Genomic DNA, 24,881 nt, shown 5'->3' with positions numbered 1-24,881 from the left:
ATTTAACTTCTATGCAGAGTACATCATGAGAGATGCTGGGCTGGATGAAGCACAAGCTGGGATCAAGATTGCTGGGAGAAATATCACTAACCTCAGATATGCAGATGACACCACCCTTATGCAGAAAGTGAAGAAGAACTAAAGAGCCTCTTGATGAAAGTGAAAGAGGAGAGTGAAAAAGTTGGCTTAAAGCTCAACATTCAGAAAACTAAGATCATGGCATCTGGTCCTATCATTTCATGGCAAATAGAGGGGGAAACAGTGGAAACAGTGATGGACTTTATTTTTGGGGGCTCCAAAAGCACTGCAGATGGTGACTGCAGCCATGAAATTAAAAGATGCTTGCTCCTTGGAAGAAAAGTTATGACCAACCTAGACAGCATATTAATAAGCAGAAACATTACTTGGCCAACAAAGGTCCATCTAGTCAAAGCTACAGTTTTTCCAGTAGTCACGTATGGATGTGAGAGTTGGACTATAAAGAAAGCTGAGTGCTGAAGAATTGATGCTTTTGAACTGTGGTGTTGGAGAAGACTCTTGAGTGTCCCTTGGACTGCAAGGAGATCCAACTAGTCCATCCTAAAGGAGATCAGTCCTAAATGTTCATTGGAAGGACTGATGCTGAAGCTGAAACCTCAGTACTTTGGTCACTTGATGCGAAGAACTGACTCATTTGAAAAAGACCCTCATTTGGAAAGACTAAAGGCAGGAGGAGAAGGGGACGACACAGGATGAGATGGTTGGATGGCATCACCGACTCAATGGACATAAGTATGAGTAAGCTCCAGGAGCTGGTGACGGACAGGGAGACCTGGCGTGCTGCAGTCCATGGGGTCACAAAGAGTGGGACGTGATTGAGCGACTGGACTGACTGACTGACCTTATGGAACTTACAGTTTTGAGCACATGAGAAGACTCAGGATGGGATTCTGAGGAAAATTAATACAGAATTTCTCATCTTTCTAAACAAACCGTGGTAGCAATAAGAACGCAATTTCCTCCCCATGTTTCAATTTCCATTGTCTCTCACCAGCACATAAGAAATTCCTCAGGGAAGTGCTGTCTTTTTCTTTGTACGATCTTTGGATATTCAATGAGTGAGAAGAAAATTACTTCGCCCATTTTATATAATTCACTTGCACATACAGGAAGGATGGTCACGCACAACTGTTCAACGAGCAGGATCAGCACATCCAAATCTATTTACGTACAAAACAACTAGCAGAGTAATCCACTTCTAAATCTCTTTGTGAGTAACAAAGCAGACAGTGTTTAAAGTAGAGATTGGAGTGCCCGAAGAGAATTTTCATGGGTGGCAAAGGCTGCTAGAGGCCAACAGGAAATACAAGAGAGGCAAAAGGAGAGGGATGACAAATATTCTTACACCTGAACGATAAAGACAAAGGAGAAAGAAGAAACAGACTTAATGGTATAAATTAGCACCCCTGTTCTGAAGTTTTAATTTTTAACAAGACCGCTTTGTCAGAGCCATTCATCAGGGTAAACGCACCAGGGCTTTGGCGATGGAACTGGAATCTATTTACCAGGATACTGGCAGGTTATCTAGATGAAAGCACGAAGCCAGAAAAATCAGGTCTTCTGCTGGGACTGCCATGTATGTCCCAGAAAATGTTCTTATGTGGCTCTTGTTTCAGTCTTGGGTCATTTACCCCAGGCTGGCCTGTACTGATCCCTTTTTTCCCCCTATTAAACTATTCCAGCCTCTGCTGTTTACTTGGAATGAATATCACATTAAAATGGAAAATTGGACTTTGTCCAATTTAGCTTTAGCCAGCTGAAACAGTATCAGTGGAAGAAAATGATGCTGTAATTTTCTCGTCTGATAAAATGTGGCTAGAAATCCATGCAGAAAATATAGTAATATTCATTAAAATGAAGAATATGCTACAGTGAATAGTAATAGTTTGCTTTTGAAAGCACTTGTTAAAATATCATTAGATGTTCAATAATGACTAAGATGATGTAACAGAGATGTAGAAATAGAGATGTTGAGCTTGATGGCTTTGAACTCTGAAGTGATCTCTTTCTTAGATTCCATTCTCAAGTGTGACAACTGCAAAGGATAATTAAACAGTATCAAAGCTATCGATCTACCCTGAAATGCTGACTGAATTCATCTTCAGCTGCACCAAGAAAACTGCGTCCATGTGTATGTACAGCACAGGTTTAGCCTAAGTTTCATCAGAATCTCTGAAAACAGAGGGAAAAAACAGTTGAACTGTGTGTGTGGATCCTCAGTTTTCCAAATGAAACCCTTTAGCTGTACACTTGAAATAAGAAGAAGATTCATTACACTTAACTCACAAGATAGTTAAAAATCCACCTTTATATGAAAATTTGTGATAAAACAGATGAATAAATGGATATTCAATACTTAGGAGAATTAAGATACACTGATAAACTTTGGAGCCAGAGTTGAAAAATACAATCCCGTAAATGTGTTCACAATCCTCTAAAAGGAAGCGAGTAGGACAAAGTGGGTAAGTGCGCCAACGCTGAGTCAGACGGACAGCGACTGAAGCCCGCCTGTGCTGGGCTACCTGTGAGACGTGGGGCAAAACACTCATCTTCTCTGGATTTCTTCACCTGTAAAATGTGAATCGTGATGGTACTAACCGTGCCTAACTGCTGGGAGGTAATTCACGCAAACATTTAGAACAGTCACAGAGGCACAGCAAACAACTCAATAAATGTTAGACATTTTTTAAACCAAAAATCCCTATAAGATACTGGAAGGCAGAATAAAAGGTTGGAAAGAGAAACCCCAAGGGAAAAGCAGGAGCGTGAGTTTCGGTGTTATTAAGTCTCCAGTGCTCTTGAAAAGAGAGCATTTGTGTAAAAGAAATGATCTACAGGAACACGTGAGGGCAAGGTACTATTTCTATACATATGGTGGCCACGCGGCTCCAACCACAGAATTCCCCAGGAGGCACTGTTATCACTGCCATGGAGTGGCCTCAGGGAAAGCGAGAGCCCAGTGGCCTCAAGACGGTTCAATACCCAGCACAGGGAGATAAGGAAGTGCTTTACTGCAGTCAACCAGTAACTTTTCTGAGTTGATCATTTACCATGATGCACTTCTTCTGAAGTCTTGAAATGCCTCAGCCATGTACTGTCCTAATTTCTTTAATATTTCTCTCCTTAGGAGTGTGGAGGTGGCTTCAAGGAGACGAGAGCAAAATGCTAAGTAGGCAGAAAGTGAAAGTGAAGTCGCTCAGTTGTCTTTGACTCTTTGCGACCCCATGGTCTGTAGCCTACCAGGCCCCACTGTCCATGGGATTTTCCAGGCAAGAGTACTGGAGTGGTTTGCCATTTCCTTCTCCAGGGGATCTTCCCAACCCAGAGACTGAACCCAGGTCTCCTGCATTGCAGACAGACGCTTTACCATCTGAGCCACCAGGGAAGTAGGCAGAATCACGGACTTCTTGCCCTCCTTCCATAAACTAGCTTGTGAAACCATCTTAATTGTTTCCAAATGCACAAGACCGCCTCTTTCCTGTGTATCACAATCATATATTAAAAGAACACGTTGTGTTCACAAACATTATGTTCAAAAAGAACCTTCATAGTACTCTCACCATTATTCTTAGTTTAATGGGAAGCGACGCATGCTGTTTTTACTTTCATTTACTTCTTGAAGGAAAAATGATTACTTACTTTCCATCCCAGACGTGATCACCTCGGTGGAAAATCACGAGATTATTCTGAGGGTCCAGAGCCACCCCAGAAACCTGGCCTGGTAACAAGTATACTCCAGGCCAATCCAGTGCCTCTTCTACATGGAAATCTAAAAGAGAAACCCATACATTTAGTGTAAAAAAGAAAGTCAGTATATCTCCACGAAGATTCACAATGATTGTAAGAAGTTCATGCAGTAACGTCACTAGATGCAAAAAACAAACAAACAAACAAAAACAAGCGTGCTCTACGTAACATATACCGCATGCACATGCCAAAGTGTAGCCTCCTGGGCCATGAATAAGTAAGTGACTGTGAACCTGTTTGGGGACTAAATGCTCTTTTCCTGTTGATAAGATGCCTTATAAAACCAGTTTATCCTTCAGTCATTAAGGAGCAAATTGGAGACTACCTTCTTCAAGATTCATACCGTTAACTAGTATCTTTGGAAAATATGGTAATATGGATAATATCATTTTAACGCAAAGCCTTTAAATGAATAGCATTCTTGGGCAATAAGCCTCTGTGTGTGTGTGTCTGTGTGTGTGCGCAGCTGTCTCTCTCTCTCTCTCACCTAACTTCTGTGTAAACTGTGGGTGTTCAATATATATTAGACCCTATAAGAAACCATCATTGATAATCCCCTGTACAGGAACTATGTAAGATTCCAGTTTCATTTCGCCCAGCCTCAGTGTTCCTATAACAATGGGAATGGAGAGATACTTTTTCACGGTTTATATTTCACTGTTTCCTAACATGAGAAAGGAAAAAATAACAGACATTCTATGACTGAATGATGTATCAATTACTCTCACTTCTATTTAGAATGCATTTATACTTAAGAGAATACCTAAGTTCAATTGTGCTAATCCCTTTTATAAAAATGCTCATGAGTAAAGAGGTATGAGGTACAGAGGAGCTCTACTAACAGGATAGAAAGTTAAGAAGATACTGTGAAATCCTCTGTATCAATGGCAACATTTCCTTCTCTCTGAAATGCTTCAGGAGAGACACTGAGAACTAAAAAAGCAATTGGAGTCCCTCTCCTGCCCGTACACTGGAGGATGTGGCAACATGCAGTGATTCTCAAAGATAAACATTCAAGATTGGAGGAAGAAAGGGACACCCAGGACTCATATAATCAGCTTCTGAAAACTTGAGAGGATGCCAGTGTGAGAATAAACACTTTAAAGTCATTCTCTTAACTACAGAAAAAGGAAACGGTACCTTTCCACTCCAGATGTTCTTACCTTTGTAGGTTTAATTTTTTTTAAATAAAAATTAACAAAATATATCACAATCAATACGATGACTAGAACACTTTTGCCTATAACCTTTGCTGATACATCTTCAACAAATAACCCCTAAGTGGACTGTCTACGTAAGGTATTATGCGAGATTCTGGGAACACAAGTACAGCATGGCTTGGAGCCTGGAGGGACTCATAGGATAAAATGAGGGAAAAAACCAACAGAAAGCAAATACTCATGACACAGTGTGGTGCCGGAACACGGGAAAGGGCCCATCATCTTTTCTGAGGCTTGGCTGGGAGAGGGTAGGGATTCTCTCTTAAAGGTTTATCAAATACAGAAGCAGGTAGTCAGAAAGATGGAGAGGGAGGATGTTTATAACTGCAGAATGTTTCAAGATCTTTAAGTAATCTGTATATCTTTAAAGACATCTGTGTACATCAGGTGGGGGTATGGAAGTGAGAAGCAGGATTAAACAGACCCCAAGACCTAGTGTAGACTGGAAGATATATTGTTAAGCACAAGGAAGAGTATGGATTTAACAATGAATGAGAGTAGCTCTACGCTGTGGTGTCTTGATCTATACTATGATTAATTCTGAGGTATGCTGCAAGTACTTTATTAATAGGAGTAAAGCCCAGAGCTTGGGAATAATTTACCTTTGAAACATACTAGAGCACGTGAGAATATCATTTTTAATCCTGTGTATTTTGCTGTCTTCCTGAGCTGGGGAGAAGGGGGCAGACTTACAGCTGGCATGCCTAAATTGGCACAGCAGTGGAAATGAGTGGGGCTGCTTGGATGAACAGCACTAATCATCTACACGTTTGTGATAAGGAGAAAAGGAAGCAAACTGCAGGGCCACCGATGGCTTTCAAGCACGGGGTGGCATGGATAAAAGTGTGTTTTTGAAAGTGAACTCAGGAAACAGGGTCTACGGATGATAATTAGAGATGTATAGATGGATTCCCCAAAGAAACTATTTTAAATCATTTTAAAGTGGCATGAATCTCAAGCTGTACTTCATTCATTCTCATCTCAGTTACAGCTGGTCCTTTTTGGTGGCCATTCTGCATGCAGTCAGCAGCTCCTGAAGATTCTGGATCTTGAACCTTGAACCTCATAACAACTGAGATATTTAATTGCTTTCATCGGCTTCTCAGAGCCCAACACCACTTCAACTAGGTGAAATTCTGTGAGGGCAGAGATCCTGTCTTATTCCCTGTTTTGTCACTAGTCTTGCTCAGGGCCTGGCCCATGGTACTGGCCTAATAAATGCGCTAAACTGAACTCTATGCTCCACTTTCTACTTGCTTATGTTGTCCACTAGCATTTAAACACCCTTAGCATCTTATAGCTCACCGGCACCACGTCTTTTCACGCCTAGCATTGTGCTGAAGACACCGTGAAGAGACTCAATAAAAAAATGTTAATTGGCTAATTATTTTCATTGATGGCAATCAACAAATCTCATGTTTCCTGGACCTTTTTTATCCAGTGGTCTACAACAAGGACTGGAAGCGAGGCGCTCATGAAGATTTAGAGATGCTCCTTCTGATAGAAAATATGCGCTGTCCTAAATAAATATACTATTCTGGGTTCAAATGAGGATTTCATAAAATACATGAAATACTGTGTAAAGAACTTCAATCTAGCTGTGAATAATCCCATATTGTCACTGACCTTAGATTGGTAAACTCTCAAAATCTGCAAAAAGCACTGACTAATAGGTTGTTAACAACCTATTCTGTCACTTACAAGAATTCCCTTCAGTTGGAAACTTTCAAGATGAAAAAGCAGGATAACTATCTAGGGCACATTTATACACTTTTGGTAAATTTTCAAAACAGTTAAGGTGATACATGAGGAAATATATGAGGATTAACAATGTGAGAAACGTGGCTCTTTCAGTACTGAGTCAGTGCAAAGAAGAACTGTTTTGTGCATGGCAAGAACATTCAGAGAAATTATATTAAGTTACTTTAAATTTCATTAAAAACATCACTGCACATATGTTAAGATTACCTAGCTAAGACCTCAAAACTTTCAGGACCTGAAAACCTAGGTCTCTGTGTTAATTACAAATTCCCAAACAGTTAAAGGAAAACTGAGTTCACATTTTCTTCTGTGAACACTAGCTCTGTGAATTGATGTTTCTGCTTCCAGTGTCATCATCTTTTTTCATTATTACCCAGTTAAAGGCTGTTCTCTTTAAGATGAAGTGATCAAGAATCAAAGCAGTCATGGAGGACTAGCGGTGTATGCATATGGAATAAATATTAATGCTTTCACAAGCCCTGCCCATCTTTATAAGAGAATTATAGGATGCTCGGACAGAACCCCAGATTATTTTCTGTATTTATAAAAGACTCTGGCCATCAATAGCAAGGGTGATTATTTTCTAACCCTCAAAAATATTTCAAATCCTTATTAAAAACTGTCTGATAAAATGTATTTGGGTTCTAAGTTAAACTTGACATTTTTAATCATGGAAAAGTTAGAGATTCCAGTTCAGATTCCTCTTAGACTTTACTTAAGAAGTAATTCATTAGCATATATGACTAATGTTGTAAACTGACAGTCTTAATTTGAAAATTAAATACAGATTTCTTACATATGACCTTGGGCAAGCCATTCCCAACTCCAAGTGTCAGCTGCGCTAAATTCAGATATCAAATGACAGGGTTATTTCAGAAAAATCTTTGCATTCATTATAAATAAAGGTAAATGGACAGCCTCATATTCTACCATATATTTTTAAAAAGTTACTTTCAGAAAAAAATTTAACATTAAAACTAAAACTGTATCAATAAATCACTAAGCAGATTAATGAATTATATCTTACCCAGAAAGATTAATGTTAGCAATCAATGCTGCTTTCATATGAAATTATTAACAAGCATTTAAAAGGGCATTCCTTTATCTGTGTACATAGGACTAACAGAATTAGACAAAAAAATTTGAGAAAAAAATATAATGTCAAACCTAGGCTATGACTTAACTTTACTGTAACAAGGCTCTTTATATTTAATCTTAAGGAGAAGATCCTACAGAAATCAGTAGATTTCAACAAGAACGAAATAAAATTGTTGCTTTTTCTACACAAGTAGATTTGCATTTAGTGATGAAAAGATGCCTTATTTTGGTCAGGGATTGTTATTCATCAGAAGTGCCAACAATAACTATAATTAACTAAGACTAAAAGAAATATTTATACTTAAGTGAGAAAGAAAACAGGAATTAATTATACTGTCTTATTTAGTGGGAGTGAAGTGAGTAAGAGAGTTAAGACATAACCAGGGGCTCAGAAGTATTAGCGGACTTCCTTTTCTTTTAAAAATTTAACTGCAAGTGAATCTTCACCTTAATCAAATTGTTTTGATATTGATTGAGAAAGTATGACCAAAGGCATTCTACACCTAGAGTTATTACAACTGTAGATAAGGTGATGGGAAGGTTGGAAAAAAAAAACAGCCTATCTATTATTTTATTGTGAGACAGAGTAATAAAGTAATTAAAAACCGAGACTGAGCAAATCTGCCTGGGTTTGAATGCTGGTTGACTGAACTGTGGCATTTTGGATACATGGCATGTATCCTTTCTATGCTTCTATAAATGGGTTTCTTCCTCTATAAATGATTTTATCATAGATTTTTGTTTTCATTATTCTCCTTTCCTCCAGAGATGAAAATTCAGCCTGCTGCTGCTAAGTCGCTTCAGTCCTGCATGACTCTGTGCGACCCATAGACGGCAGCCCACCAGGCTTCCCGTCCCTGGGATTCTCCAGGCAAGAACACTGGAGTGGGTTGCCTTTTCCTTCTCCAATGCATGAAAGTGAAAAGTGAAAGTGAAGTCGCTCAGTTGTGTCCGACTCTAGCGACCCCATGGACTGCAGCCTACCAGGCTCCTCCGTCCATGGGATTTTTTAGGCAAAAGTACTGGAGTGGGGTGCCATTGCCTTCTCCAGAAAATTCAGCCTAGTGAATGCTTTATTTCACTCTGGGAATTCTATAAAACTTGAACCTAGAGCCAGCATGACAGAAATATGTTAAAAGTATGGCTTCTGAGCCAAGAAAAAATTGTCCGTAGAAATTAAGTAAAATTTAAATGCACCATAACAATATTTAAAGACTGCACATTCTCTCATCTTGTGGGAGGTATCACACAAATGCAGATGTATTTGCTGATGTCCAAAGGTGTACAGCATATGTCAAATCAGGCTTCCATATGCTAGCAAATAGTAGTCCAGTTAAATTCAACAGGGAAGAGAATAGCTATTGATAGTTTAAAATTTATTTTTCAAAGAGTCTAGTTTCCAGAAGGCAACCAGAAAAGAGACTGTGATTTTCTTTCTCCTCTATGAATGCTGTCTTAATACAGACATCAAACTAATGGTAGAAACCAAAGTGTACTAAGAGTAAACAGGAGTGTATCTGCTTCCCAACTTACTAGGTTGCACACTGCCACACTGTACATCACACATTATAGAGAAACATCAAGGCAGATCAATGTACATGACCAGTTATTTGAAGAGCCACAAATTCTCATTATGATCGAACACTGCTAAGTTATATTTTGTTAATCAACTTAGAGTGTCGACTTTTGCAGCTTTCCTACATATTGTAAGAAAATTCTCTCATGGATGCTGCTTAGGCTAAAATAATTAATATTCAGTTCTACTACTTTGGTGTTTAAATTTTTGAAATCTTACTCCAACATGACACTAATGATAGCAACTATAATCATAATTATTAACATAGTATACCATTTACTAAGTGTTTTCTTCAATTAAAGTCAGATATTACATTGTGCTATAGTAAAAAGTGAAAGAAAATTGAAAGGATTTTTAGAAATAGCTTATCTAAATGTGGGCTTTGCTATTTTGCATTTAATTTTATAAAAATTTGGAATCAGAGTAGTGAAATAACACTAAAATAAGTCATTTCAGAAAGGAAATACATGCACATTTTCTTCCTGTAACTAGAGTTTGTATTGTATGTTTCTCTAACTCGTTGCTTTATTTCAATGACATTCACCCACATACTTAGAATGAAAGGAAACTTCCTGAACCGGATCTTGAAGAAACATTTTTATTCTGGGCACTCCCATTTTTACCACCTCGAAAGGAATGTGGAGACTTGGCCAGTAACTGTATTTTGAGTGTTTTAAGTATTTCCTTCTTAGAAAAACTTAGTAGGTCTTAGGAATATAATTCCTTAAGTCAAATTATGACTTTCACACTGACACTTAGGATGTCTATAAATGACCATGGTATTATTTCAAACTGAAGAGTAACAAAGGCAAGTCACAGACAACTAGAAACTAAATTTTTGGTGGCGGGCACACTGTAGGGTATACAGAGATAGAAATACACAGAGATAGATATACACAGAGATAGAAATATAAGGCTGTACACATGAAACATATAATGTTATAAACCAATGTCACCTCAATAAAAAAAAATTCAGAAAAGATAAGTCATGGAATAAAGCATGCTGGAACTCTAACATTTCAAACTTGAACAGAATTGTATTCTCACCAAAGAAGCCCTTTTATATACAGAGGTTCAGACAGTCAATCCAGTCTGTCTATGAAACAGATAAGGGCATCATAAACTGCAGATTCCTAGACACTGTGCTCAGAGATATCAACTCAGTTGTTCTTCAGTAGGATTCAGAAGTCTAGATTTTTCATAACCATCCTAGGTGATTCTGATGCGAGGGGAGGTTCAGGGGCCACCTCTTTGGAAACAGTTTTATTAGGTAAATTTAGAAGGAGTTAGAGCAGGGCTGACCCTATTTAAATATGAAGAGGTTAAAAATCTGGGTTCCAGTTAACACCTCATAGAGACTATTAGGCCAGTCCTAATGGACAATGCTTGAAACCTGTGTGTGAGAAAATGGCACTGCATGCTAATTTGTTTTTCAATTATAAATAAAAATCAGTTGGGTGTTGAATAATTTATGGCTTCCTGCAAAGCTGTATTTGAAAACATCATGCTGGCAGCCTGTGCCATTCCAGCCCACGCATGGACCGCTGCCATGCATGCACACCCGCTACTTTTCTGGAGATTATCTCCACATGCTGTATGATCTGGCCTTCCACATTAGCAAGTAACATGAAACACGATCAATATCACAGAAGCCACAACACAATTAAAGACAAAGATGAGGCATCCATAGCTCGCTGGTACAGAAACCTGAAGGGAATAAGGTATTGTCCTCTAATTACAGAAGCCAATCCTGGTTAGAAGATGAATCTGATAGTTACTGACTTGCTGGAGGTCCCTTCAGATATAACCATTCAGCTTTTCAATTAAGATGATAATTGATAATGGAACTTAAGAAATCAAAGTCATAATAAGGGTTACATTTTACAAGTCAATTGGATGAGAATGTTGGAAGTGTAAGATTCCTCTGAGAGGAATTAAATTACCTTAAAGGAAGTGGTGTATAACCATTTCACCCAGTGGAACTTTATATATTAGGTTTGAATTTTTGGTTTAGTCCCAATGTTGATGTGGTTAAGGATTGGTTCTCCTGAATTCCATATGCCGCCCTTCCCCATATGATCCAGAGAGTTTGGGTCCTGGTAGTTCTGGCTCATCAACTGAACAGAAATGGAATGAATGTAGGATTGGACCAGAACAAAAACTCGAACAAAAGTGATATCTGATAATCCAAATAGAATCATGTTTTCCTAATGGTTAAGTCCTTTTCATTGGTGAGTTTTCTCACCCACTAATTTTTATTCCCTTCAGATTTTGCTAATGTGGAGCACAGTGTCTCACATTTTATTCTTTAAAAGAAGCACCTAAACGCACCTCCTGTGTGTTCTGGTTCCCAGGTGCCTTCACCAGGTAGGGGCCGCTGTAACGACAGAACTCTGCTCTCTGCAGGCCTCAAGGTAGACACTAGTCTGTGGAATTTGTGAATTCTGTCTCTGACAAGAATAGCATTGCCCCTCTCCTGTTCTGCACTCTCTCTGGTATCGGACCGACCAAGATCCTTCTTTTGGACTACGTTTGCAATCTCAGCTACCAGGTCAGACTCTGATTCTGCCTTTTCTGTAGGATTATATTTATGCACATGAACAACATCTTCCCTTTCTCCTAGCAGCTTGGAAAGTAGTGAATAGAAATCACCTGTGGAAAAAAGAGAAGAGAGAAGGGGTGGGGAGTTGATAAGACTTCAAAATTTACAAAATGTTGTGCCTTAAAAATATCATCTCTTGATTCCTGATAATAAGTGAGAGAGAAGGTTGCTCTCAGATGTTGGAGCATGGGGAGAAAAAAAAAAAACGATTTTCCAGAACAATGAAAAAATAATAATGCTTCACATTTCATTTCATAAACCACCCATTTCCTTCTGTTATCTCAGCAGCTAATAACACTAAATAACCTCTATTAGCAAATAGTAGAAATAAAATCATGCATATGTGACTGCATGGGATATTTCAATAATGGTTTTCACAAGGCTGTTGGATTGATTTAAAAGTCAGAATTCATCGGTCTTTCAAAATAAAATATTATCAACAGTTACATCAGAAAACAGCTGTATGCACAGGCAAACCCTTTGAAGTTGTCTTTAAAAGCCTATTAAAGTATAATATACAAAAATAAAATGTATATTTTTGAGCAGGTGCTATGAAACACAAAAAATATAACATCCACGTGGCAACTGGAAAACCAAAGTTTTATTATCATTTTGTTAGCTGTGCTGCTGCTGCTCTAAGTAGCTCTAGTCGTCCATTTTAAACAAGAAATGAACAAGTTCCTGAAAAATAATTTTGTGACAAAAGAGTATTTTGAAATCAGTTTCTAGCAAAAGAGAAGATTTTGAACAAACTAGTATCATTGGAATGATTCATCACTGCAATATTATTTCATGTCTTCCTGTACTAAGAAGTAAATGTGGATACGATAATATAGCTTCATGAAAACAATTATTTATAAAATATTATGACAGATTCAAAATACAACTATGCAAGGTTCATGAAGCATTTTAATCTTCATCATTTACAATTATGGCTTCAAGTCCATTCAATCCATTCAGTCAACTGTGTGAATAGGAAACATTTCTATTTTCAATGAAATCATAAAGCTTTTCTAACCCAAACCCCAAGGTAACCCACAGTTCTTCCTTTTCCTCACCCTATATTAAGTACTGTTAATGAAACTTTTGATTGTGGAGTCCTTTTGCTTAAGCTTTAATTACATTTATAGCATCATCAGACAACATTTATAAAATCTCTTTTTATGATTATCAGAAAACAAAAATAATAACTGGTTTAACCGGGATACATTCCACTAAAGAATATATTATTAAAATATATCAGTGCATATTTGCAAATAATCTTGGTTTAATGATTCAAAGTAGGCTTTCAATTCTTGCTCATGAAAGCAGCTTCTCCCAGGTGAGATCTTCAATCAGAAAATAATTACCACGTATTAGGACAAATATCAGTAAAATGAACAAAGCAAATCACAATGCACCTGAGTGTGGTAGGCCACAGTGGCATCCTGCCTCACAGAAGAGAAGTAAATCTATTACTGAGAAATTCTCCTGCCCCACACACTAAACATAAGTAGCTCAATATGCTATTGTGCAATGAAACATTTTATATAGTGACTAAAAACAAGATGATTTCAGGGACAGATAAAGAACGCGATTTTAAAACCTGAATCCATGACATTAGGCTAACGCTGATGAAGGAACACAGGCTTAGAACTAAGCATGGTTATTCAGGGTTGTCAGCAAAAATCTAAAAGCTTTGATAAAGTACCAAATGCAGAGCACTTGGTTCCTTTGGAATGGTCATTTACAATGATCACTGGGTTAGGAAAATAAAAAGTTAGCAATGTAATATAGGCTTGGCTGCACACAAATGCACTGGCCTTGTGACAACACTGCTTCAGAGTAGCAACTCACTTCTCGAGATTACATGCAGGAGACCGCTAGATGGCTATCTCTTACAGTCTTACACATAAACCAGGAAGGTGTTCCCCCCGTCCCGCTCCTGCCCAGCCTTTCCCCAGCCTTTTTCTCTTCTGGTGTCTGAAATATATGAAATCTGGAAATGCTAACCATTTTTCTTAGTCATATTAAGATCTTGACTCATGAAGTCTATCTAACCTTGAGTACAGCGGATGGAATAGACTATAAATGGAGGATGTTGGATGGTCTCTACCCCAGCGTCATCTCTCAATATTCTCTCTTTTTTTTTTTTTTCAGTTTATATTATAGCCATATTGGACTTTACTTCCTTGAATGTCAACTCTAAGAAGATGCTGTTTCTCCTTCCCAGACATTTTCTCTCCCCAGGGCCTCAACCTTCAGATTCTCCTTAGGCATCACTTGTACCCAAGAAGCCTGCCTGGACAGCTAGACGAGGGGCGGCTGCGACGTGCAGCCACAGCCCTCTGCTCCTGTTCTGTATTGCTGTTACTCAGGGTCTGGTCTGCGTTTCCCACTAGTGTTCGAATCCAACCCCTGACACTTAATAGCTACTCTGTGCCTTTAAGCCAGTTACTTAACCTTTACAAATAGAAAACAACAGCTACTTTTAAAATTGTTTTGTGGATTTAACGAAGATAGTTAATGTAAAATGCCCAGTCCAGTGGATATCATAAAGTAGACATCACTAAACTGTACTTATAATTATTAATGACAAACATATAAACTCAAGTTGCAACATCAACATGCATCTGCTTCAATCTACGGCTTACCTAAAATTTTTAAAAATTAATTCCATTTCTTATTGAAGTACTGGGACTGTCATATGGAAAAAAGTCCCCTTTTACGTTTACGCCCTCTATTTTCTCAACAAGTCATCAAGGCTACATTTATGATTTGCTTCCTGATTTTACCAAAAAAGGTTGTATCTGTTCTTTCTTTTGCTTCTCAGTCTATTTCTGGAGAAAGAACCATCTCCACTCCAGTGTTCTGGGTACCAGCCCTCTCTGAGCCTTTGAGAGCCTTTCCTATCTGCTCTTTCTTTCCTTCTCTGACATGACTTCTCTGCCAAAGATCTGACTCAGGCTATAGACACACACACTCCGTGTGTGTTTATCTTGAGTGGTCATGGAGATGAGAAGAGACCTCTTTTGACACACTATGTCTTTCAAGTTTTTCCATTTTCCCTCTTTCTGGAACAAGTTCCAGCACCATCTGCAACACCTTTCTGTGATAATGGAAACAGTCTTTACCTGTGTTCCCAATAGGATGGCTCCTGGATGCAAGGGGCGATGGAGGGCTTGTAGCGCAGCTAATACGACTGAAGTGAGCGTTGCTGAGTCGTGTCCAACTCTTTGTGACCCCATGGACTATAGAGTCCATGGAATTCTCTAGGCCAGAATACAGGAGTGCGACCCCATGGACTATAGAGCCCATGGAACTCTCCAGGCCAGAACACAGGAGTGCGACCCCATGGACTATAGAGCCCATGGAATTCTCCAGGCCAGAACACAGGAGTGCGACCCCATGGACTATAGAGCCCATGGAATTCTCCAGGCCAGAATACAGGAGTGGGTAGCCTTTCCCTTCTCCAGAGGATCTTCCCAACCCAGGGATTGAACCCAGGTCTCCGGCATTGCAGGCAGATTCTTTACCAGATGAGTCATTAAGGAAGCCCAAGAATACTGCAGTGGGTAGCCTTTCCCTTCTCCAGGGGATTTTCCAACCCAGGAATCAAACTGGGGTCTCCTGCATTGCAGGCAGATTCTTTACCAACTGAGCTACCAGGGAAGCCTTAATTTTTGTTAGCTTACTTTTAATTCATTTATATTCAAATTTCAATAACCACACGTGGTTAGTGTCTACCATATTGGACAGTGTGGGATGATGTGCTGCTTCATCCTTCCTCACATCCTCTTTCTTCCTAAACTGAAGGTATCTGCTTCCACTCCCTACTTAACTCCTGTATGGCAAGAGTCACCTAAGAGCTCCTAGTTGCCAAAGCCAATAGACTCTTCATCCTGACTACTGGTGGCACATGGCACTTTTAAAGTCCCTTCAGAAACTCTCCTTCTAATATGTTCTTTCCAGGTCTTCACCTGTCATCTTTGCTTCCTCTTATTTTGTTCAATATATGGAAACGCTGGTGTTTTCGACCCTGGGCTTTATTGACCACACCAAAGCCTTTGACTGTGTGGATCACAACAAATTGTGGAAAATTCTTCAAGAGAAGGGAATACCAGACCACCTAACCTGCCTCCTGAGAAATCTCTATGCAGGTCAAGAAGCAACAGAACTGGACATGGAACAACAGACTGGTTCCAAATCAGGAAAGGAGTGCATCAAGGCTATATATTGTCACCTTGCTTATTTAACTTATATGCAGAGTACATCATGCAAAATGCTGGGCTGGATGAAGCACAAACTGGATACAAGGTTGCTGGGAGAAATATCAATAACCTCAGATATGCAGATGACACCACCCTGATGGCAGAAAGTGAAGAAGAACTAAAGACCTCTTGATGAAAGTGAAAGAGGAAAGTGAAAAAGCTGGCTTAAAACGCAGCATTTGAAAAACTAAGATCATGGCATCTGGTCCCATCACTTCATGGCAAATAGATTGGGAAACAATACAATGGAAACAGTGACAGATTTTATTTTCTTGGGCTCCAAAATCACTGCAGATGGTGACTGCAGCCATGAAATTAAAAGATGCTTGCTCCTTGGAAGAAAAGCTATGACAAAACTAGACAGCATAGTAAAAAGCAGAGACATTACTTTGCCAACAAAGGTCTGTATGGTCAAAACTATGGTTTTTCTGTAGTCATGTATGGATGTGAGAGTTGAGCTATAAAGAAAGCTGAGTGCTGAAAAATAGATGCTTTTGTAGTGTGGTGTTTGAGAAGACTCTTGAGAGTCCCTTGGACTGCAAGGCGATCCAACCAGTGAATCATAAAGGAAATCAATTCTGAATGTTCACTGGACTGATGCTGAAGCTGAAACTCCAATACTTTGGCCACTTGATGTGAAGAGCTGACTCATTTGAAAAGACCCTGATGCTGGGAAAGATTGAAGGCAGGAGGAGAAGGGGATGACAGAGGATGAGATGGTTGGATGGCATCACCGACTCGATGGACAGGAATTTGGGTAAACTCCGGGAGCTGGTGATGGACAGGGAGGCCTGGCGTGCTGCAGTCCATGGGGTTGCAAAGACTTGGACACAACTGAGCGACTGAACTGAACTGAAGACCTCTTTCTGTTAAGTAGTCTCGGACACTCACAAAGCTTAAGCTGCTACATTTGACAAATGACTCTGACTAGTACCTAGATCCTAGTGGTATATAAAACTGTCATCTGGAAATTTCCACTTCGCTTGAATACCCACTTCAATGTGACTTTGAACTCAATAGGACCAAACCAGAACTCTTCCTCTTCTCCCCATACTTTAAAAAAAATAGTGTCTCAGTATTAAACCATGTTTTAGGACAATCAATCTGGAAAACTAAATTCATTGTTCTCTCACCAGTGAATCATGAAGTCATGTGATTCATTGATGCTGTATGTCAACATCACCTTTTCCCTCCCTACCACAATTACTCATCTGAGATGCTTATCACCCTGTAACTGTCATGTTGAAAGACTCTACCCCTTATTCTTCTGGGCAAATCCTCAACCCTGCCTTCGACAGAAAAATCTGTTTGGACTTGGTATTAAAAATGCTCTATCTTTGTGCAAATGACTCATGATTGAAGGTAGCCTGCCTCCCCTCAATACTACCCGGGCATGACTCCTTTTCCTCAGCTCTGTCAACCAGTGTGTTCCGGGACAGTATTTCCTAACTCTACTCTGGGTCTTGCTGCTAAGGGGACCGTATAATTTAATTTCCAACTGGGACACATTTGAGAAAGAAAGGGGTGCTATTAATATTTATTCTAGCCATAAACTGGTCCTAGAAAAACTGGGATGTATAATTACCCTACTTACTCCTGACAGAGATAACATATGAGGAAGTACTTTATAAACTGCAAAAGACAGTAATAGTAATAACAGCTAATATTTTTTGAGAGCTTTGCATGAGCAGGTCACTTTACGGGGTCCTTCATACTACAGAATGCATTTGGCCTCCATGAAGTAGTCATTTCAGATGAGGAAAGCAGTGGCACGGTACTAAGGCGCACTGCTGAGGATGCTGAACCGGGTCTGAAGGAGGCAGCCTGGCCGAGGGGCCTGCCTTCTAAGGGCACTGGGTCCAGGTTTCCCTGTCTGTTCTGCAGCAGCCAGAACTCTTCTCTGTGAACTCACCTCGGACCTGTCATTCTCACCATAGTAATCTTTTTCTTTCTAAAGTAGTAGTCTTCTGAGAACAGGTGCTCAAGATTTATTCTCTAATTGAAGAAGTTTATTTTCTGTCCTATCCTAGCTTGTCTTTTTCTTACAACTGTGTAAGACTCTAATAAAAGAATCAATACATACATATATGGCACTGATTTGAACAATGCTGGCCTAAAGAATAATGACTGGTTTTTGGTTTTAGAAAGTATGAGTTTTCTATTTTCTATTCTTTTTAAGAATTTTCACTTACCACTGGCAATATACCTTACATGTATAATAAAATTCTCTAAGGTATTCTAAAAAACTTTTTTGTACATTTAAATTATCTGAGAAGGGACAAGTGGCAAGCTACAAATATGATTTTATATTAAAAAAACCCCTCTCATTTCTTATTCATTATCATATTTCCAGTAGTTAGTACTGTTCCCATCACAGCAGATATTCAATAAGTGATTCTGGAATGAATAATGTTTTAAAAATGCCACTCTTGGGTACTGCATTAGTAAAGATAAAAAATACTTCCTTGATGATTTTAGACTGCAATGAGTTCCATTTCTTTCTTCTCCTCACGTCAAACTTTGATTCTTATCTTAAGAAATGCAGAAATGCTCTAGGTCTGTAAGTCGTTTGGCTAAGCGGGTTTGGTATTTGGGAACCACAAGAGAAGGAGCAGCTACCGCATCAGGAAACTATGCAGCATAATGCAAGGAAACCTAAAGCACTGCCATTAAACTCCAAGTCTGTTACTGTTTGCTTGCATTAACTATCTCACAGCTCAACAGACATTCTTCTATTTAGTTGGGACCACTCACTATTCCCTTCCAGCAGTACAGAAATTTCTCTGGTTTACTTTCAGAAATACGGTGAGATCAAAGTAAATGAGAGGGAAACATCCTTTGAAAAACTACCCCATACTTAAAAAATATTTTAAGATTACTGGATTAAAAAATAAGTACCCCTACTTTTAGACACATAGAATCTTAATTCTGGCAGGCATTTTATTATTTTTAAAATGATCAAAACCTTTTGGTAATCTTTCAGAATATAAACTCCCATTTTCCACAGAAATCACTAGTACTTCATTACCTAAAACAAACAGTTCTTGTTGCTGCTTATTGCTCTGTGATTTCTATGGTACATGGAGAATAAACAGGATATTCATTAGCAATTTAACAAAATATGCCAAGTAACTAAGCTAATGAGATTATAACCATGCAACAACAACTGTAATAAGAGGGATACAAGGAATGATAAATGAAAGCATTTCTTTTCAGACTTTCATATCTTGGTTTATGACTCAGGTAGAGCTGACACTTTCCCTTCTGGTTAAAGGTGATTTGGCTTACTGACTGTTTACTTATTACTAACCCACAGATGGTGACTGCAGCCATGAAATTAAAAGATGCTTACTCCTTGGAAGGAAAGTTATGACCAACCTAGACAGCATATGAAAAAGCAGAGACATTACTTTGTCAACAAAGGTCCATCTAGTCAAGGCTATGGTTTTTTCAGTAGTCATGTATGGATGTGAGAGTTGGACTATAAAGAAAGCTGAGTGCTGAAGAATTGATGCCTTTGAACTGTGCTGTTGGAGAGTCCCTTGGACTGCAAGGGGATCCAACCATACCATCCTAAAGGAGATCAGTCCTCAGTATTCATTGGAAGGACTGATGTTGAAGCTGAAATTCTAATACTTTGGCCACCTGATGTGAAGAGCTGACTCTTTTGAAAAGACCCTGATGCTGGGAAAGATTGAAGGCAGGAGAAGGGGACGATGGAGGATGAGATGGTTGGATGGCATCACCGACTCAATGGACATGGGTTTGGATGAACTCCAGGAGCTGGTGATGGACAGGGAGGCCTGGTGTGCTGCAGTTCATGGGGTTGTAAAGAGTCGGATACGACTGAGCAACTGAGCTGAACCCACAATATCTATCCTACTAGCCTCAGAGACATAAAACACAAGATCATGGCAACTAGCTCAAGGATCACAAGTAAAGTCAACTTTATTACTTTTTCCTTCTATAGGATTCATCTAATTGGGAAATGATCAGAAGCAGAAAGGGGCTTTTTACCTTGTTTTTGTTTGTTTAGGAAAATAAGACAAATATAAGAAAAGAAGTCAGGAAATGACTTTTGTGACTGCCATACACACTGATCTATACTGGAAACACCAACTAGGTGACAAACGATCATCCACATCTGTTTATTCTGTTATCAGGAAACCAATTCAAAAGAGCATTCACTCAGCTTCCCAGAGCCTTGGGGGGTATTTAAAATTGCATTTGATAGATGAGTTCAATAAATAAAAATTTGTGAGCTGCTCATATATCATAACAAACCGATAAATTTTTAGTGACTGGAAAGAGAAACAAGACTTATTTTTTCCTTAAAATAGCAAAGTGCATTGAGAATGCTTGGAATTACCTAAGAAGATGCTACTAAAGTCATTGGGACTTTATTACAGAATGAAAGGAGGGTCCTATTTTGAACAACAAAGGAATTAAATTTTAACCACTAAGCCCAGCCTGTATGTCACTCTTCTCATAAATGGTTTATCAACTGTTACTTTAATAAGCTTCACAGCACACTATTGTCTTTTTAACTTGCAACCTTGTTCCCTTGATTCTGCTTGTTTGATAAAACATGCCAATGGTAATTCATTTTTGTTAGCATAAAACCACTGTGAAATTATTCTGTTTCACAGAAGGTGTCTGAAGACCTTTAACTATCTGGGGCCATGGAGTGATTTCCCTCTACAAATTGTATTTTTGTCATATTCCTCCTGCCTTGGGAATCCAGAAGCTCATGCTGACCTTTGAGTAGAAAGATTGATTATATGAGGGCATGAAGACTACAATGAGAAGAGTTTGGAGCAAACTGAATAAAACACACTAAAGGTTCTTTCTGCTGAAAAAGAAATGCTGTCCAGAGAATAATGTACAATAACAAGGACACACCACTATTGTAGATTTGACTTTCAATTCTGCCTTCAGTTTTTTTTTAAGGCCTAAAATCTTCCCAATACAATCAATATAAGTTTCAATATTAGATCTATGTTTTGAATTTTAAAGAAAAGAAACACTCAAAATTCAGAATTCTTAACAGCTGGCATGCCTCTTAATTTCAGCCCACATTCCTTGCCTAGACAATATTACCAGAAGGTTCAGGTTGTACCTTTGGTATAGACAACGTTTATGAAAAGAATCATAAAGCATAAGAAAAAAAGAGGAAAAAACATGTTTTCTAAAAGTGCCAACCGAAACACACAAGGAAGGAATACATTTGTATGTGTCTGCTCTGGAAAATCTCAACACCTTTCTCATTCTGTATAATCTAGGATTCATTTCCTCCACCCAGAATCACTGTCTAATTGGGTTTTATTGTTTAGCTCATTGTCCTTATTACAAACACAGGGAATTCTTCACTAACAACATTTTCAAGGCATGGTGACATTTTCGTTTGTTCTGAATATCTATTAGTGCGTTTCTGCATTCACTCATTCACATAAGCTTACTTATAAACAAAATGGCTATTTTTAAAGCACTATGGGCATGAATATACATATATTATGCAACCACTGAAAGTCACGCATGCCAATAATTTTTATAGTTGGAAGAAATACACAAGATACAGTATTTTAAAAAGAAGATATAAAAATCTGCATACATATGATCTAAATATTTCAAAAATAATGTATGTACATATGTATAATACAGAATTCACATACAGGGTATACATATACATCCATATTTCTAGGGATTATGGATGATTTTTATTTACTTCTTTATACCTTTCTATAATTTCCATATCTTCTATAATGAATATGATTTTTATTTAATTTTTTTTAATCTACATTTTTTTGCACACACAATTTTATTTGATTGACTATACTTTGAGGTTTTAGTCAGTTATGTACTGCCATTTTATAATAAGGAAACTGCAGTGCAGATACGTAAAGTAACTTGACTGAGATCATACTTCTACTACATTTGCAGAGCCAGTAAAATTGAAGCATTGTTTGTCCATACTTTTCACAAGGACTATCACATGGAATGAACACATCTACAGAAGTGTCTATAACTGTATTTTCCATGTATGTAGTAATATCATTCAAATGTATATAGATAGGAATAAAAACTTATTGAGTGTGGCAAATCTAAAGTTGACATATAAATTTTAGGTATACTTGAAAGTACCCTTAAGGATCCCTTACATCTCCATTGTTGTTTTTTTTAAATTATTTTATTTTTATTTTTTATTTCTTTAATATAAATTTATTTATTTTAATTGGATGCTAATTACTTTACAATATTGTATTGGTTTTGCCATACATTAACATGAATCCGCCATGGGTGTACACGTGTTCCCCATCCTGAAACCCCCTCCAGTTCCCTCCCCATACCATCCCTCTGGGTCATCCCAGTGCACCAGCCCTGAGCCAAACAACATTATTAAAAAAAAAAAAATCCCTGCAGATTTAATTAAAGCCTCATTAAAATGTTTTCCACTGTTGCATAATCCAGGACAACCTGATAGATAAAGATGTGCATATAATGAGGTTCCTCTGGTGTTTCCATAATTATACCTTTTGAGACGGAGTCTAAGATACATTTGCCTTTGGTCAAAATTCTGTTCAAGAGAAAACAAAGGCAGACAAGGATCCTGCAGCAGGCTGGGCAACTCTACATGGATTCACACAACTTTTATGTCACTTTCAAACTTGCAGCCTTGTTAGTTAATTTCCAACCAGGATGAATATTCAGGCAAAAATTAATAGCTAGCATTCTTAGTGATTAGAATTTCAAGGAAAACAAAATATTATATTTTTCCTGGGGAAACAGAGTATTAGATAAACCTGTGTTAAAAAGATTATTGGTTTGCTTTGATTTTTTTGTTTTCTCTCCATGCTGGGGGTACTTACCACTTCCTGTCCATTTCTGGCATGGGTACAGTTCTTTTTTTCAGCCTATAGCATATGAGTATTTCTCTGTCTCACCACCCCCTACCTCTTTTTTTTTTTTTTACTACCTCAATAAAGGTCATCCCTTCTTTCCAACATAGCATTTAATATTATATATCAGGACCTTTATCTTTCTGTCTGCTTTGCCAAGACAGGAAGCAGAAAAAAAAAAATTGTTTGCACTATCCAGGTAGGGCTTTCTCTATTATTTAGCCATTGAAGGGTTCAGAGATTACCTTTGGGTACATGTCCTCTAATGTTTTGGGTCTTTTCTTTCCTGCTCCTTAACTGTTCTATTTCTAATGGCAGTTTTATATCCATGTGACCAACATTAATGCTGTATGTTAGTTTATGGCTAGCACAACTGAAATAATTTAGGACTTTTATTTATCAGAGATTTAAAATATTCAAAGAATCAATACAACTAGGAGGAGTATTTGAACATAAATTGTTCTGGCCAGAACACCAAAATAAGGCAAAGGGTTAAGTCTGAGGACTTTCTTTTAAAATCAGCCTACATGGTGTAATTTATTTGAATTATTAGAGCCCTCCTATCAGCTACTTGGTTAATTTAACACCTCAGGGAATGAATACAAATAGATATTTGTGCAAACAAACATCTCTGAGAAAAATAGGACACTCTCTCAGTAATGAGTAGATTTGCCCTGTGTATTGCAAGGAGATAGATTGATCTCATTAGTGAATCAAATGGATGATGTGTACAAATACACATTTGAAATATTTCTGTATTTCTCTTTAAATTCCAGGCTGGTGATCCCCCAAAGACCAGCAGAAGAATAGAGAGGCTACATTGGCCACTGAAATGGCTTTTGGTGAAGTATTTGTCTTCACATAATCCTGGACGTGACATTCTGATGGACCCACTAATTTCAACATATAAATACCATAGCTTTTTTTCCTGCAGTATGAAAACTGAGTCAGCCTAATGGTTTCTTCCTCCCAAGTTAAGTAACTTAATAGCATTTTTATTCATAAGTAGAATAAAATGGCAACTAGAGGAAAATAATTTATGTATCCTTAGAATTCTTCTCTGAAACCATTAAGACTATACTGGGTATATAGCCCAATATAAATATATAAGCATATATTTAAACTTCTTAATATTATATGTATATGCTATCAAACACAAAAGGGTAAACAAACAGCAATATATAAAAGTATATCATAGCATTTGGTTTTTAGACATATATGGCACCTCCTGAAATCTTACTGTTTGAAAAGAATTGGTTAAATCTAATATTTAAGGTTACTCTGCTAATAAGACCTCTAGGTTTCTAATCTTTCAGAGGTTTCAAAGTCTTACTTGATCAACTCAACTTCAAAAAGAAAACATAGTCCAGCCTCAGTTTCCACTGAAATATTTTACAAGCTGAATGGACTAAATGGGAGTCTCATTCCTTCAGATCAGATCAGATCAGTCACTCAGTCGTGTCCGACTCTTTGCGACCCCATGAATCCCAGCACGCCAGGCTTCCCTGTCCATCACCAACTCCCAGAGTTCACTGAGATTCATGTCCATTGAGTCAGTGATGCCATCCAGCCATCTCATCCTCTGTCGTCCCCTTCTCCTCCTGCCCCCAATCCCTCCCAGCATCAGAGTCTTTTCCAATGAGTCAACTCTTCGCATGAGGTGGCCAAAGTACTGGAGTTTCAGCTTTAGCA

The 24,881-nt window shown here is 38.2% G+C and overlaps 1 protein-coding gene across 8 annotated transcripts in view; it reads right to left on the bottom strand.

Moving 5' to 3' along the window:
- The window catches only part of PAM (peptidylglycine alpha-amidating monooxygenase), a 180,562-nt gene that overhangs the window by 42,093 nt on the left and 113,588 nt on the right, over positions 1–24,881 (bottom strand). For 5 of the 8 annotated variants that reach the window (XM_010831969.1, XM_010831967.1, XM_010831968.1 and 2 more), the window contains exons 14-15: positions 11,773–12,093; positions 3,679–3,808 (exon numbers count right to left, since the gene is read on the bottom strand). In XM_010831969.1, coding sequence (XP_010830271.1) covers positions 3,679–3,808; positions 11,773–12,093 — 451 coding nt within the window. The remainder of the gene's footprint in view (positions 1–3,678; positions 3,809–11,772; positions 12,094–24,881) is intronic. The other 3 variants (XM_010831972.1, XM_010831973.1, XM_010831974.1) reach the window with 1 other exon arrangement.

The sequence above is a fragment of the Bison bison genome, unplaced genomic scaffold, assembly GCF_000754665.1.
Source record: "Bison bison bison isolate TAMUID 2011002044 unplaced genomic scaffold, Bison_UMD1.0 scf7180017864533, whole genome shotgun sequence".
In the NCBI taxonomy this organism is placed as follows: domain Eukaryota; kingdom Metazoa; phylum Chordata; class Mammalia; order Artiodactyla; family Bovidae; genus Bison; species Bison bison.
Note: the sequence above shows the minus strand (reverse complement) of the source record. Positions and strands in the feature narration are given on the sequence as shown.